The sequence below is a fragment of the Ranitomeya variabilis genome, chromosome 3, assembly GCF_051348905.1.
Source record: "Ranitomeya variabilis isolate aRanVar5 chromosome 3, aRanVar5.hap1, whole genome shotgun sequence".
Taxonomy (NCBI): Eukaryota; Metazoa; Chordata; class Amphibia; order Anura; family Dendrobatidae; genus Ranitomeya; species Ranitomeya variabilis.
The window spans coordinates 333,128,230-333,145,372 of NC_135234.1; the positions used below are offsets into that span (position 1 = coordinate 333,128,230).

Genomic DNA, 17,143 nt, shown 5'->3' on the forward strand with positions numbered 1-17,143 from the left:
TCTGCTACACACAGGCAATGATCAACTCGCCTGTGTGTAGCAGAAGCAGAAATGCTCACTTGCTATGAGCGTTGGCTCTCTTAGCAATCTGGCTATGACAACCATAGAGGCCTGCTGGAAACCTCTGGTTGCCAACCCATCGGTGGCCCGCAATAATGTGAGGTTGGGATTTCCGGCACGCTTCAAGTAAGCACGAGTTAAATGCTGCTGTCAGAGATTACAGCAGCATTTAACAGGTTAACAGCTGCGGGTGGATTGCTATTCCACCCACGGCTGTTAGAGGCACATGTCAGCTGTTGAAAACAGCTGACATGTCCATGGAAAGATGTATACTCATACTATTACGCCCAAAGTCGGAAAAGGGTTAAAAGGGTTCTCCAGCTCTGTTGACATTTTTTTTACTCAAGTGGGCATATTTAGAGATTAACAAAATAGCAATGGCTTCTATAATAATTTTGCACCTTTTGACTTTTATAGACTGCTTGCCTGCACATTATAATTTGATATGGTTTGATCATAATTCAATAAAGAGGATTTTAAAAAAGACAGAAAAGATACAAACCCTCTGTCAGAAAGCCACAGCAGGCTGAATGTTGGAGTCTCAGTTAAGTCATTCTGCAGCCGGTAATGTCCAGCAACTTACAAGCTATAGAAGACAAACGATGCAAAACATTGTAATAAAACCCAACTGCTAAAATGAATTTTAGCCCCATTTAAATGCATTTATCTAATAAAATTTTTTTATTGATTATTATGAAGTCTATGTGAGTAAATGACTACTAATTTATTTATTGCTTCTCTATGAAATCATTCTAGTATAGTTGTTGGTAGCTCTTACATTGTCTAGGTAATATTATTATATATAAACTCCTCAACCTTGAAAATGCAACACCAAGAAAGAAAAGTTGTGGATCGATAGATTTGTCATATAAATCTCCAGCTATCAATACATCCAAGACAAATCCAGGATTTGTCTCTGAAGAGGATACACCTACATTCCAGCCTACCTTGTTCTATTAAAGCCTTCGGTCTCCTTCTGGAGATCATATGGATAACGCCATGAAGAGGTCTTCACTATGGAACGTCACATCGGTCCTATTTCTGGAATTATGGGGTGGAGTATAGTGATGAGCGAGTGTGCTGTTACTCGAGTTGTCCGAGCATGCTTGAGTCTCAACCGAGTATTGCCAATGTTCGGATGCGATGCTCGGATCCCTGCCCCGCATGTTTCGTGGCTCTAATACAGCCAATAAACATGGCTACAGTTTAACCATTAAAGGCAGGCAATCCCTGCATCTTTCATTAAGCCATGCAACATGCAGAGCATGGATCTGAGCATCGCATCCGAGACTCGAGCATGCTCGGAAAACTCGAGTAACGAGCACACTCACTCTTCACTAGTGGCGTATAGTAAAATGTTTGAAAGCCAGACCCCTGTATTCTCCTTTACAGATACACTAACAGCTCGGGGTTACATTGATTTGCTGACGAACTAGTGGAATGGTCATTTCTACAAAGTATCCCAGGAGCCGCATTTCAATACAACAATGCCAGGAAGCATGTTGCTCATGCTACTGTAAGTAGCCTACATGGATCTGAATGTGCTACCATGGCCTTTGTTTCTCTGGACTTGTCTTCCATCGAGCGCATCTGGGATGTTATTGATCAGCAATTGGAAAGGCAGCTGCCAGCAGTAGATCTTGATGATTTGCATGCTAAAGCAAATTCAGCATGGCAGAACATTCTTCAGAAGTGTAATTGCATATATTTATGCATGTACCACTTATACTTGATGCTGAATAAATTGAGATGTTTTGAATATGTTGTTTATATTTTTTTCATCATTTGCATATCATTAACATGTCTATCGATCTTGTGATTTCCACAATTCTACAACTTGCAATTTCAATTTTGAGCAGTGTATAAACTACTTTGTGTCACATATGCTGCATGCTGCGTAGTGTAATTTGTCAGTTAGCAAATCCATTCAAAAAACATAATTAATATATAAAGAAAAGAAAATATGCATAATAATAATAATAATGCATTATGCATTTATTAGGAAAATGTATAAAGATTTAACAGCAGCATTATAATTGGAAATGCCAAGTAGAATTTTTGTATTCCTCAAATACCAGCTTTAGTATATGCACATTACTCCTCATTTATTTTGTAGCAGATATTAAGGTCTTGATAAAACACAGTGGACCAACATTGGCAGGTGACATAGCTCCCCAAACCATCACTGATTGTGGAAACTTCACACTAGACCTCAAGCAGCTTGGATTGTCTGCCTCTCCACTCTTCCTTCAGACTCTGGGACCTTGATTTCCAAGGTCTAGTGTGAAGTATCCACAATCAATTATGATTTTCAGGAGCTATGTTATCTGCTGGTGTAGGTCCTCTGTGTTTTATCAAGACCAAAGTCAGCGCAGCCATCTACCAGGAAATTGTAGAGAACTTCATGCTTCCCTCTGCTGACAAGCTTTTTGGAGATGGAAATTTCATTCTTTAGCAGGACTTGACACCTGTCCACACTGCCAAAAGTACCAATACCTGGTTTACAAACAACAGTATCACTGTGCTTGTTTGGCCAGCAAACTCACCTGACCTTAACCCCAAAGAGAATCTATAGGGTATTGTAAAGAGGAAGATGAGAGACACCAGACCCAACAATGCAGAGGAGCTGAAGGCTGCTATCAAAGCAACCTGGGCTTCCATAACACCTCAGCAGTACCACAGACTCATCGCCTCCATGCCAGGCAGCAACTAATGCCAAAGGAGCCCCAACCAAGTATTGAGCGCATTTACTGAACATACAGTAGGCCAACATTTTAGATTTTAAAATTATTTTAAAAAGTTGGTGTTATAAATTATTCTAATTTACTGAGAAAATGACTTTTGGGTTTTCATTGGTTGCAAGCCATAATCATCAACATTAACACAAGTAAACACTTGAAATACATCACTCTGTTTGTAATGACTCTATAATATAAGAGTTTCACTTTTGTATTGAAGAACTGAAATAAATTAACATTTTGATGATATTGTAATTTTGTGAGAAGCACCTGTATACAGTATATACAGCTCTGGCAAAAATTAAGAGACCACCACATCAAAACCCTGTCATGGGCAGCCCAATCTCCAGACCTGAACCCCATTGAAAACTTTTGGAATGTAATCTAGAGGAAGATAGTTAGTCACAAGCCATCAAACAAAGAAGAACTGCTTACATTTTTGCGCCAGAAGCAGTGTGAGAGACTGGTGGAAAGCATGCCAAGACGCATGAAAGCTGTGATTAAAAATCATGGTTATTGCACAAAATATTGATTTCTGAACTCTTCCTGAGTTAAAACATTAGTATTGTTGTTTCTAAATGATTATGAACTTGTTTTCTTTGCAATTATTTGAGGTCTGAAAGCACTATTTAAAAAAAAAAATTGACCATTTTACATTGTCAGAAAAAAAAAATACAAAATTTATTGCTTGGAAATTCGGAGACATGTTGTTAGAAGTTTATAGAATAAAAGAGCAATTTATATTTTACCCAAAAATATACCTATAAAGAGAAAGATCAGACAAATTGAACATTTTGCAGTGGTCTCTTAATTTTTGCCAGAGCTGTGTATTTATATATATACCGTATATACTCGAGTATAAGCCGAGATTTTCAGCCCAAATTTTTGGGCTGAAAGTGCCCCCTCGGCTTATACTCGAGTCATGATCGGTGGTGGGGTCGGCGGGTGAGCACTGTCACATATTCACCTGCTTCCGGGGCTCCTGTCGCCCCCCCTGCCCGTCCAACTGTCTCCGGGTGCCGCAGCCTCTTCCCCTGAGCGGTCACGTGGGACCGCTCATTAGAGAAATGAATAGGCTGCTCCACCTCCCATAGGGGCGGAGCCGCCTATTCATTTCTCTAATGAAGCGCTGCCGGTGACCGCTGATAGAGAAAGAGGCTGCGGCACCGAAGACAGGCAGGGGGAAGGAGCGGGACGCCGGGAGCAGGTAAGTATCGCATATTCACCTGTCCTCGTTCCAAACGCCGGGCGTCGCCATCTTCCCGGCGTCTCTCCGCTCTGACTGTTCAGGCAGAGGGCGTGATGACGCATATAGTGTGCGCGCCGCCCTCTGCCTGATCAGTCAGAGCGGAGAGACGCCGGGAAGATGGCGCCGAGGAGCTGCAAGCAAGACAGGTGAGTATGTGTTTTGTTTTTTTTTCTTTATTGCAGCAGCAGCAGCACAGATTTATGTGGAGCATCTATGGGGCAATGGTGCAGAGCACTATATGGCACAGCTATGGGGCAATGGTGCAGAGCACTATATGGCACAGCTATGGGGCAACGGTGCAGAGCACTATATGGCACAGCTATGGGGCAACGGTGCAGAGCACTATATGGCACAGCTATGGGGCAATGGTGCAGAGCACTATATGGCACAGCTATGAGGCAACTGTGCAGAGCACTATATGGCAGAGCTATGGGGCAACGGTGCAGAGCACTATATGGCACAGCTATGGGGCAACGGTGCAGAGCACTATATGGCAGAGCTATGGGGCAACGGTGCAGAGCACTATATGGCACAGCTATGGGGCAACGGTGCAGAGCACTATATGGCACAGCTATGGGGCAACAGTGCAGAGCACTATATGGCACAGCTATGGGGCAATGGTGCAGAGCACTATATGGCACAGCTATGGGGCAATGGTGCAGAGCACTATATGGCACAGCTATGGGGCAACGGTGCAGAGCACTATATGGCACAGCTATGGGGCAACGGTGCAGAGCACTATATGGCACAGCTATGGGGCAATGGTGCAGAGCACTATATGGCACAGCTATGAGGCAACTGTGCAGAGCACTATATGGCAGAGCTATGGGGCAACGGTGCAGAGCACTATATGGCACAGCTATGAGGCAACTGAGCAGAGCACTATATGGCAGAGCTATGGGGCAACGGTGCAGAGCACTATATGGCACAGCTATCTATGGAGCAACGGTGCAGAGCACTATATGGCAGAGCTATGGGGCAACGGTGCAGAGCACTATATGGCACAGCTATGAGGCAACTGTGCAGAGCACTATATGGCAGAGCTATGGGGCAACGGTGCAGAGCACTATATGGCACAGCTATGGGGCAATGGTGCAGAGCACTATATGGCACAGCTATCTATGGAGCAACGGTGCAGAGCACTATATGGCACAGCTATGGGGCAACGGTGCAGAGCACTATATGGCACAGCTATGGGGCAACGGTGCAGAGCACTATATGGCACAGCTATGAGGCAACTGTGCAGAGCACTATATGGCAGAGCTATGGGGCAACGGTGCAGAGCACTATATGGCACAGCTATGGGGCAATGGTGCAGAGCATTATATATATGGCACAGCTATCTATGGGGCAACGGTGCAGAGCATTGTATATATGGCACAGCTTTATGTGGAGTATCTATGGGGCCATAATGAACGGTGCAGAGCATTATATATGGCACAGCTTTATGTGGAGCATCTATGGGGCCATAATGAATGGTATGGAGTATCTATTTCTAATTTTGAAATTCACCGGTAGCTGCTGCATTTTCCACTCTAGGCTTATACTCGAGTCAATAAGTTTTCCCAGTTTTTTGTGGCAAAATTAGGGGGGTCGGCTTATACTCGGGTCGGCTTATACTCGAGTATATACGGTATATATATATATATATATATATATATATATATATATATACAGTATATGCAAACAAATACATGACTGATGAATTGAATTGGGATCAGATTTTGGATAGGCCCATTTCTGACTAAATTTATCATCTATTGAGTTTCCAGAAAATATAACTTGAATATCTTTTCATTGTAATTCTGCATACCTCGGGTTAAAATAAAACATTTATAAGACAGGGCTGATACTTTTCTTCCCAGCATTCTTTTGGCTCATTCGTTGCCATAGTAACACATAAGGTGTGCTATGAAGACAGTCAAATGGACATTGTTAGGAAAGTGCCCCATGGAGACAGACAGATAGAAAGGACGCAACGGGCAGTCTTCTCCTGCATACCTCTTTGTCAGTCATAATCCCTTTATGGAGCTTTCTCTTTACATCCAATGCCGCCCTGTTGAATATTTTACAGCAATGTGCACTTGCATCTACTGTATGTAACAGCACATTTTACCTCCACTCTCTCACCATTATTTTGCTCTGTATTTCAGTATATTGAATGGCTCTTTATTACAGCCCTGTGTGCCACTAACGCTGTAAGCATACTATTATATTGCTCAGTGTGTCCTTGTACAGATTAGCTCTGTGTGATTATACCTTGCTGTACATCATTATTATATGAGTCTATTATCATACGTATTTTATGTCTCTACGGATCTACATATTTTGTCATTAGCCTAACATCTGTGATAATTTGTCAACTGTGTGTTGCTATATTAATCTTGTTTTCATACCGGATCGCTAACAGACTCCCTTAACCTAAAACAAATAGCTTGAAAATTGACGTATTTCTCCACTATTAATAACATAAGCAGAGATTTTCTTTTTTACCAGCTGAGCCTGTAAATGTCTGCTGGGTAGCTAGATTTAATATAATACTCAGCATATTGCAGGTCTACTGTATATAATAATGATTGGTGCTAAATTTAGGCAAGCAATTTCAAATCTCACACTAAGACATGGTTAATTCTCGCTCTAGAGAATCAATTTGGTGTCAAATAAGTCAGGAGAAGCAACATAAAGTAGACTTTTATGGCAGAGGGACAATGGGGTTACATAGGGAGCCTGCTCCGTCCATTTAACCACTTACAGTGGGAATTTAAGGGTTCTGCGTAGGATCTTACTTGTCCCCAGTGCTGTACTTTTCTGGACGGAGAGTTCAGATGTTGCTCCTGGCATCTGTTGTAACCATTCTTCCAACTTAGTGGTCACTGCTCCATGTGCTCCTATCACCACTGGATTCACTGTTGTCTTCTCCTACCTCATCTTCTCCTGGTCTTCTTTGAGGCCGTGGTATTTCTCCAGATTTTCATATTCTTTCTTTCTGATGTTACTATTACTTGGCAATGTCACATCTACTAGCATTGCTGTTTTCCGATTCTTATCTGCTATCATACATACACGCCCCCATATGAGGAAGCCAATATGGAGAAACGGCGCTGTCGGGGTCACTGATGGTCTCATTGATGTAAGTAATAGAATACATACGCTGTGGTACATTTTGACTTTGTCATCCAGATTAGTATATGATGTTTTTTCCTTTTGTGAGCCGCTGTTAGTTTACTGTTTATTGTTGGTATCTATCTCTGCACAGCACAATGCACTTTATGTATACTCCATATTAAGGTATACACAGCATGCCGTATATAGATATAGGAGCACTATTTAAGTTCTAATTCCAATTAGGTAAGGTTATTCCTCCTGCTTTAGCCCTAGTATAAAATATTGCACTATGCATTCCACTTTATGGGCTTTTTTAGTTTTGAGGTTTTGATGCACATATATGTATATATATTTTTGGAACCTTTGCTGATGTACCTACAGTGTCTCTTAATTCTTGCATCATTGACATCAGCAGTTATATTTTTATGAAGTTCCCTTGTCTTGGTTTTTTAATGTATGATTTTATGTAATTAATAATAATAAAATATATTTTTTATCTATTTTTGCCCAAGCCTCTATTTTTCACCAGGAACATACCTGGTAGATATGTGTGTATTATATTGATTGGAGGTGGTTTCTGCACTATTGGACCCTTTTTTGGTAATGAATTATCATGATATCTGGTTGGTTAGCCAATACCTGCTTATCCGTCATCTGTCTGGATCTTGAAGTCACTCAAGCTTTTAGCCCTTTCATTCTCCCCAACTTTTTCTGGGGTCTCGCATCTGAACTTAGGAGGACTTAGCTAATACGCTGTGCAGATGTTCCGGTATACAATTCCTGCTACTTGTTTGTGGCTTTTGGTACACGCTGTTGCTGTTTGCATCTTGCATCCTGTCACTATGTGTCGGAATGTTTCCAAGGCCTCTTTGCATAGTCTGCACATTGGGTCTTGTCTACTATGATAGATCCTTGCTTCTATGGATCTGATACTTAGCGCCTATTCTTGTGCTATTATGAGCAGTGCCTCTGTACTGTCTTGGAGCCAGCTTTCTCCAGTCATTGGTGGGATTTTCCCATATCAGCCACCTCCATTAACTGTCAATGGTACATCCCTTGTCATAGCTTATCTTGCTATGGTATTTCATGTTCCTGTTGTTCCTTCCAAGAATGTTGTTGTTGTAGCTGCCTTAGGCTCTCTATCATCCTTTGGTGCCATTTTTCTGATATATTCCTAGATACTCTTTGTTTGGTCCGAATTGGTGGCTTGGGCACTTATCAATCCTTAACCACCCTCTTTTCTGTTGGTATACAATCCTTGGGTGTTGGACTTGGGATAGAAACCTCCATGCATTGTAAGGAGCTTCCAGGTCTTCACATCTGGAGCTTCCATCTCTTCTTTTGGCCAGCACACTGAGCCAGCCGAGCATCTGATAACTGGCAGGGCATACTGTATGTATTGATGGCACAGAAATTATTCTTCCCATTGAGCTGCCTTTTCATGATCTGTGTTACCCTTTGAAGGTATTTGGATGTTGCTGATTTGCTTGCCTCTTCATCATGGTTACCGTATTATTGTGGGATGCCGTGGTATTTGTAACAGGTCTGTACATCTGCTATGTGCCCTGCTGGTAGTTCCACTGTATCAGTCTTGACTACATCCTTTTATTACCAACTGGCCGCACTTCTCCAGTCCAAAGGACATACCGATGTCTTTGCTGTACATCCTTGTCAGATGGATCAGTGAATCAATATCTCAATGTCATCCATGTAGAGAAAGTGACTTATGGTACTTTGGCTCTCGAACTTTGAGCCATAGCCAGACTCTGTGATTATCTTACTTAGGGGGTTCAAGCCTATGCAGAACAGCTATGGGGACAGTGCATCATCTTGGTATATTTGATGGTCACTTGTGCTAGTTGTCTTGAGTTGACTTCCAGTGTGTTGTCTTCCTTAAACCCATTGAAATTCTAATGAAGGTTCTTTATTTCCTGTTGACATTGTAGAGCACCAAGCATTCATAGATCCATGTGTGTGGAATGGAGTCAAAGGTTTTCCTATAGACTGCTCTATCCACAAGCAGCTGGTGCTTGGATCTTCTGGGGTTATTCCCAATGCCTTTTGGAGCTGGATTCATGTATTGATTCATATGGTTTTGTAACTAGGTTGCTATGATGCTAGGCAGGAGTTTCCATGTTGTTATAAGACAGGTTATTAGACAATAGTTGGATTGAATTGTTCCATTGTGTCTATTCTTCATGATCAGCACTGTTCTTCCTTGTGTTAGCCAAGCTGGGTGATGGCCTGCCTCTATCAGCTGGTTCATCTATTTTGGCAGGCATTCATGTAACACTGTTACTTTTTTTATCCAGTAGGTGTGGATCATGTCTGGGCCAGGTGCTGCACAGCTCTTCATGTTCTTGACATGCTGTTGGATGTCTACTTCTGTAATGGTGACTGGTACTTGTTCTAGGAGGTTACTGTGTTTCAATCTCAGGTCTTGCAACCACCTAGCTCTGGTGTTGTGTGTTTATTCATTCACCCATATTTTCCTCCAGTACTGTTCAGTCTCTGCTATTCATGGAGTTGCTGCTTCTATGCTGTTGCTTTGCAGTTGTGAGTCCACAATGGATGGTTCTTTGAAGAACAGGGCATTTATTTTCTAGGCCTCAACTTCTCTGGTGTATCTCCTTAATCTTCCAGCAAGTGCTGTGAGCCTCTATTTAGCAGTCTATAGGGCTTCAAGTGGAGTTAGGCTGGGTTCACATTGCGTTGGTGCAGTTCGTTCAACGCATGTGTTAAATGGACTGCACCAATGCTAGTGCCTTTTAAAGATCGCGTTATACGATCTCGATAGGGCAGATGCTCCACCTACGCTATCGGTGACGGACCAGAAATGCTTCAGAGCGCGTCCGAGGGTCTGTCACAGAATGACGGCACATTGCTAACACATGCCGATTATGACATGCGTTAGCGATGTGCTACATAATGGCAGTCAACGGGTGCGCTAACGCATCCATTATATAGCGTTAGTGCAGCTGTGTAACGGATGCCGTCAGAGCATTTCCATTGACGCAATGTGAACCCTGCCTTAGGCCTTTAAACTTGTCCAACTTGATCTTATGCTTGATCTTTACAGTCTTCCGTACTTCTGTTAGTTGGCTAATTTCTTTTCGTGTCACCTTGATTTTTGTTTGCAATCTTGTTTTACAAGGGGGGCATGTGCTTCCATTGTTCTAGTTGGTTGTATAGCCAAGCATTTCCAGGATCATTGCAGCAGTGGCATACATCAATTCATTAGTTTGAGTTATGGTGGTGGTAGGTATTGATGCAAGGGCTCTTTTGGCACCTTCTAGCATACTGCCTGATGGTATTTCTTAGTTTATCTATGATTTTCTGTTTCAGGTCTATTTCAGCTGCAGTAATCTCTAGTTGCAGGGTTGAAAGAAGATTTTCAGGAGGTTCCACATGTAAGGCTATGTGCACACGTTGTGGATTGTGGTGCAGAATTTTCTGCACAAAATCTGCATCTCCTGGCAGAAAAAGCAGGTGCAGATTTGATGCGTTTTTTATGCGGATTTTGTGCATTTTTGTTGCGGATTTCATGCATTTTTTTACCCCTGCGGATTTCTACAATGGAATGCATGCAGAAATGCTGCAGATTCGCACAAAAGAAGTGACATGCTCCTTCTTTCAATCCGCTGCGTTTTCCATGCGGAATTTTCCGCACCATTAGCACAGCATTTTTTTACCTATTGATTTACATTGTATTGTAAATCACTTTGCGGATCTGCAGCGTTTCTGAGTGGAAAAAAACGCTGCGGATGCGCAGTAAATCCGCAATGTGTGCACATAGCCTTATTGTTCTCTCTGTTCTTCCAGGTCTTACTGTGGCTTGGAAGAGAGGTGCAGTTGATCTATCTCAGATTGTGAAAATAGCTTTGTTTTTATTACATTGGGTGACTAGTTGTTTTCCAGTCAATGGACATGCAGGCCCTATGTCCATCCATTATTTCCTCATACGCTTCATATGTCCTGTAGCAGGATAAGCTTTAGTAGCATTTCATCACATCCAGGTTCTCTTGCCTTGTCCATGGTTTATTCCAGTAGCCCATTAACATATATAGAAAAAAGCAAGAGCAACAACATCAATGTGCCCAGGTGCCATGCCCCCCAGGCAAATATATATATACATATTTTTCGCAGAAAACTATTGCAATTACATATGTTTTATTATACACGTTTATTTCTTTTGTGTTTTTTGGAGCAATACAAGAATAAACACGAAAAAAAGGCAAATTGGACATAATTTCACACAGCTTCCCCCCCCCCCCCCCCCAAATGGGCTGATCCAAATAGCTGGCACTTTTCTAGAGAAATTGTGGTTAAAATACTTTGTTTCAAGCATGTGATGCTTGTTAAAAATCACCTGAAGCAAGTGATAGGTGTGGACAATATAAAAATCACGCCCAAAACCAGATAAAAAGGGGGGCAGTTGACTCAATTTTTGCATGGTGTGCCTGTGTCTGTGAGTACCACACTAAGGATGGAGAACAGAAAGAGAAGAAGAGAACTGTCTGAGGACTTGAGAACCAAAATTGTTGAACAATATAAAAAATCTCAAGGTTTCAAGTCCATCTCCAGAGATCTTGATGTCCTTTTGTTCACGGTGCAAAACATAATTAATGAAAGGTTGCAACGCAGGATTGTCTGGATGGTGGATAAGCAGCCCCAATCAAGTTCAAAAGAAATTCAAGCTGTCATGCAGTTTCAGGGTAAATCAGTGTCAGCACAAACTATCCCTCCACATTTGAATGAAATGAAACGCTATGGCAGGAGACCAAGCAGGACCCACTGCTGACTAGTGTTGAGCGATACCGTCCGATACTTGAAAGTATCGGTATCGGAAAGTATCGGCCGATACCGGCAAAGTATCGGATCCAATCTGATACCGATACCCGATACCAATACAAGTCAATGAGACTCAAGTATCGGACGGTATTCCTGATGGTTCCCAGGGTCTGAAGGAGAGGAAACTCTCCTTCAGGCCCTGGGAACCATATTAATGTGTAAAAGAAAGAATTAAAATAAAAAATATTGCTATACTCACCTCTCCGACGCAGCCTGCACCTTACCGAGGGAAGCGGCAGTGTTCTTTGTTTAAAATTCGCGCTTTTCTTTCCTTTACTGAAGTCCCGGCTTGTGATTGGTCACGTGCCGACCATGTGGCCGGGACGCAACCAATCACAGCAAGCCGTGACGTAATTTCAGGTCCTTCAGGATTTTAAAATTACGTCCCGGCTTTGTGATTGGTTGCGTCGCAGTCACATGGGAGACGCAACCAATCACAAGCCGTGACGTCACGGGAGGCTGGACACGCGCGCATTTTAAAATGGGCGCGTGTCCAGCCTCCCGTGATGTCCCGGCTTGTGATTGGTTGCGTCGCGATCAACCAATCACAAGCCGGAGGCTGGACACGCGCGCACTTTAAAATTTTAAAATGCGCGCGTGTCCAGCCTCCCGGCTTGTGATTGGTTGACCGCGACGCAACCAATCACAAGCCGGGACGTCACGGGAGGCTGGACACGCGCCCATTTTAAAATGCGCGCGTGTCCAGCCTCCCGTGACGTCACGGCTTGTGATTGGTTGCGTCTCCCATGTGACTGCGACGCAACCAATCACAAAGCCGGGACGTAATTTTAAAATCCTTAAGGACCTGAAATTACGTCACGGCTTGCTGTGATTGGTTGCGTTGCCCATGTGACTGCGACGCAACCAATCACAACGCCGGAACGTAATTTTAAAATCCTGAAGGACCTGAAATTACGTCACGGCTTGCTGTGATTGGTTGCGTCCCGGCCACATGGTCGGCACGCGACCAATCACAAGCCGGGACTTCAGTAAAGGAAAGAAAAGCGCGAATTTTAAACAAAGAATGCTGCCGCTTCCCTCGGTAAGGTGCAGGCTGCGTCGGAGAGGTGAGTATAGCAATATTTTTTATTTTAATTCTTTCTTTTACACATTTTTACATTAATGTTGTTTCGATACCGATACCCGATACCACAAAAATATCGGATCTCGGTATCGGAATTCCGATACTTGCAGTATCGGAATGCTCAACACTACTGCTGACTCATAGACATAAAAAAGATAATGAAGAAAAAATACAGGATCCAACTCCCAATGAATGCTTGAATTAATTGAAAAATATTTTTACAATAACAAGGTATCCATGACTACAGCAACACCAGAAGTGTTCCTTTCACAAAGAAGACTGTCAGTTTTCGAAATGGATTGTTGTAGTCATGGATACCGTGTTATTTTAAAAATAGTTTTCAATAAATTCAAGCCTTCATTGGGAACTGGACCCGGTATTGTTCTTCATTGGTTTCCTCTCAAGCAGTCCTTTGGAGTCCATGCTTCCACACGTCTTATACAGAGTGGGCCTGTTTTCTTTTCCCTTTCTATAAAAAACCTAGACTGCAGTTTGCCAAAATGTACATGAGTAAGCCAAAAACCTTCTGAGAAAGCATCTAGTAGACGGATGAGACCAAGATAGAGCTTTTTGGTAAAGCACATCATTCTACTCTTTACTGAAAATGGAATAAAAATAGAACACAGTACCCACAGTCAAAGATAAGAGAGGTTCAAAGATGTTTTGGGGTGGTTTTGCTGCCTCTGGCACTGGGTGCCTTGATTGTGTGTAAGGCATCAAGTAATCTAAAGATTACCAAATGATTTTGGGTTGCAATGTAGTGCCCAGTGTCAGAAAGCTGGGTTTGTGTCCTTGGTCATGAGTCTTCCAGAAGGAGAATGAACTGAAACATGTTCTACTTCAAGAAGCACCAAGAAACAGATGGAAACAAAGCACTGAAGAGTTCTGAAGTGGCCAGCAACTAATCCGCATCTAAATCCCACTAATCACCTGTAGAGACATCTCAAAATTGCTGTTGTGAGAAGACCCCCTTCAAATATGAGAGACCTAGAGGAGTTAGCAAAAGAAGAGTGGTTTAAAATTCCAGTTGAGAGTTGTAAGAAGCTTGTTGATGGTTACATAGGTAGCGATTGATTCTAGTTATTTACTCCAAAGAGTGTGCAACCAAATATTAAATTGAGGGTGCCAACAAATTTTGTCAGACCCATTTTTGGGGTTTTGTGTGAAATGATGTCCAATTTGCCTTTTTTCACTTTTTTTTTGTGTTGTTCCAATAAACACAAAAGAAATAAACAAGTGCATAAAAAAACCTGTGCAATCATTTTCTGTGAGAAATGCTTTATTTTCTGGAACAATATCACGGTTGCCAACACTTTCGGCCACGATTGTATCAGTGTGTGTTAGTGTATTCCTCCAATTCTTCATCATGTTAAAGCATATGTAATAAATCTGTATAGGAAGTGTCACTAAAAGCAATGCTGTACAGCTATTTGTACTGCCAATTAACATGGTATTCTTGTAAGAGCTATGTTACAGACACAATGTCGATATCCACAAGTATCAAGTATAAAATCAAGATTCAATCTCATACATTGAGTGGTTGTTTTTTTTGCTTGAAAATCAGGAGCAAAAATAGATGCACTCGGAGAGAATAGTGACGCACAAGAAATGGACTCAGTAATAGCATTAGTCAATACTCAATCAAGTGTGATGTGAGAATAATGAGAAACACATGGAAATTGTGAGCTGTACTGTACAGTATTAAAAGAAATAGTGTGACAAGGACAGATGGCATGACGCTGGCAGTGTCATTGTGCAGGGTACATTTAGGGTTCATAATGCTCATGGTGGTTACATAGATTTCCTGTAAAACAGCACCCATAGAAATATGTGGGCACATAGTCTAAACTTAGTGACTGGAATAAATGGTGAACACAATATAAGTATATTGCTAATAAAAGAACTTTTAAAGGCAATCTGCACCACCTGTATATTGCCACCTCTGAGGGAAGCTGTAAGTTTCATATAAAAGCATTATCTCTATTTCCCTAAAATTAAGTGCGTAATATAAAGTCAGTTGTGTAGTAAGTATAACTATGTCCTGTTGACTTGTTGCATAGTAGATAGGTTAACGAATACAGGCACCTTCTGTCATCTTCTACTTGAACTCCAATGGAGTGGACTTCTCTCCTGCTCTTCCCTTCAGTGTCCGAGTCAGAGATAGTCTCTACCTGCAGCAATGAAAAGGTAATATAGTAATTATTTAAAAGATTTAGTAGTAACAGACATGCTTTCTAAATAATCTTACCGGTGTGCTTGCCGGCAACAGAAGGAAAATACTGTTTACAGATGTCTTTCCACAAACCTTTCCATACTGTATATCAGACATATAATATGTAAAATCGTAGATTCTTTGGGATACTGCAATAAGCCAAAGTTGACATAGACAGATGCTTTTAGAATGCTTTTCAGAACTGGGCTGGCCTCTTTAGATATTTTTGCTGGCAAAGTCTAATTTGGCCTTTCTTCTTTTAAATCTAATTAATGGTTTGCACCTTGTGGTGGACCCCCTGTATCTGCTCTCAAAAAGTCTTCTCTTTATGGTAGACTAAGATACTGAAACACCAACTTCTGGAGGGAGAGTGTTCTTCACTTGGGTGCATGTTTTGAGGGGTTTTTTCTCCAATATGGAAATAAATAATTGATCATCTATCACTGTTAGCTTCCGTGGACGTCCAGGCCTATTTGAGTTCCCAAGCGCACCAGTGTGCTCTGGTTTCAAAATGTACCAAACTACTGATATGGCCACTCCTAACATTTCCGCTATCTCTCTGATGCATTTCTTTTTTTCAGACTAGGTCTGCTTCTCTTCCATTGGGAGCTCATTTGACCGCATGTTGTGGGCTCACAGCAACAGCTTCCAGAAGCAAATGCCACACCTAGAATCAGCTCCAGGCCTTTTACCTTTCCTAATTGATAATGGATTAAAGAGGGAATAGCCCATGCAGCCCATTGAATAGCTTTTGAGATAATTGTCCAATTACGTTTGGTCCCTGTAAAAAGAGGCAGCTACATATTAAAGAACTGTAATTCAGCAAATCTTTTCCCCAATTAGGACATGAATACCCTCAAATTAAAACAAAGTCTGCACTTTCAGCCAATATTGATTATAAAACTGCATCTTGATGTTTTGGTAAACAGCTAAAATGCCAAATCCTCTGTCACTGTCCAAATATTTCTGGACCTAACAGTATATATACTCTATATATACTCTCTCTCTCTATCTATATGTATGTATATATATACACTCACTGGCCACTTTATTAGGTACACCTGTCCAACTTCTTGTTAACACTTAATTTCTAATCAGCCAATCACATGGCGGCAACTCAGTGCATTTAGGCATGTAGACATGGTCAAGACAATCTCCTGCAGTTCAAACCGAGCATCAGTATGGGGAAGAAAGGTGATTTGAGTGCCTTTGAACGTGGCATGGTTGTTGGTGCCAGAAGGGCTGGTCTGAGTATTTCAGAAACTGCTGATCTACTGGGATTTTCACGCACAACCATCTCTAGGGTTTACAGAGAATGGTCCGAAAAAGAAAAAAAATCCAGTGAGCGGCAGTTCTGTGGGCGGAAATGCCTTGTTGATGCCAGAGGTCAGAGGAGAATGGGCAGACTGGTTCGAGCTGATAGAAAGGCAACAGTGACTCAAATCGCCACCCGTTACAACCAAGGTAGGCCTAAGAGCATCTCTGAACGCACAGTGCATCGAACTTTGAGGCAGATGGGCTACAGCAGCAGAAGACCACACCGGGTACCACTCCTTTCAGCTAAGAACAGGAAACTGAGGCTACAATTTGTACAAGCTCATCGAAATTGGACAGTAGAAGATTGGAAAAACGTTGCTTGGTCTGATGAGTCTCGATTTCTGCTGCGACATTCGGATGGTAGGGTCAGAATTTGGCGTAAACAACATGAAAGCATGGATCCATCCTGCCTTGTATGGAGCATCTTTGGGATGTGCAGCCGACAAATCTGCGGCAACTGTGTGATGCCATCATGTCAATATGGACCAAAATCTCTGAGGAATGCTTCCAGCACCTTGATGAATCTA

General features: G+C 42.0%; 1 protein-coding gene across 6 annotated transcripts in view; it reads right to left on the reverse strand.

The window, feature by feature from the left end:
* DLGAP3 (DLG associated protein 3) overlaps positions 1 to 17,143 on the reverse strand; it is an 811,006-nt gene that overhangs the window by 107,979 nt on the left and 685,884 nt on the right. For all 6 annotated transcript variants that reach the window (XM_077295792.1, XM_077295791.1, XM_077295789.1 and 3 more), the window contains one exon: positions 15,173 to 15,258. In XM_077295792.1, the coding sequence (XP_077151907.1) occupies positions 15,173 to 15,258 (86 nt within the window). The remainder of the gene's footprint in view (positions 1 to 15,172; positions 15,259 to 17,143) is intronic.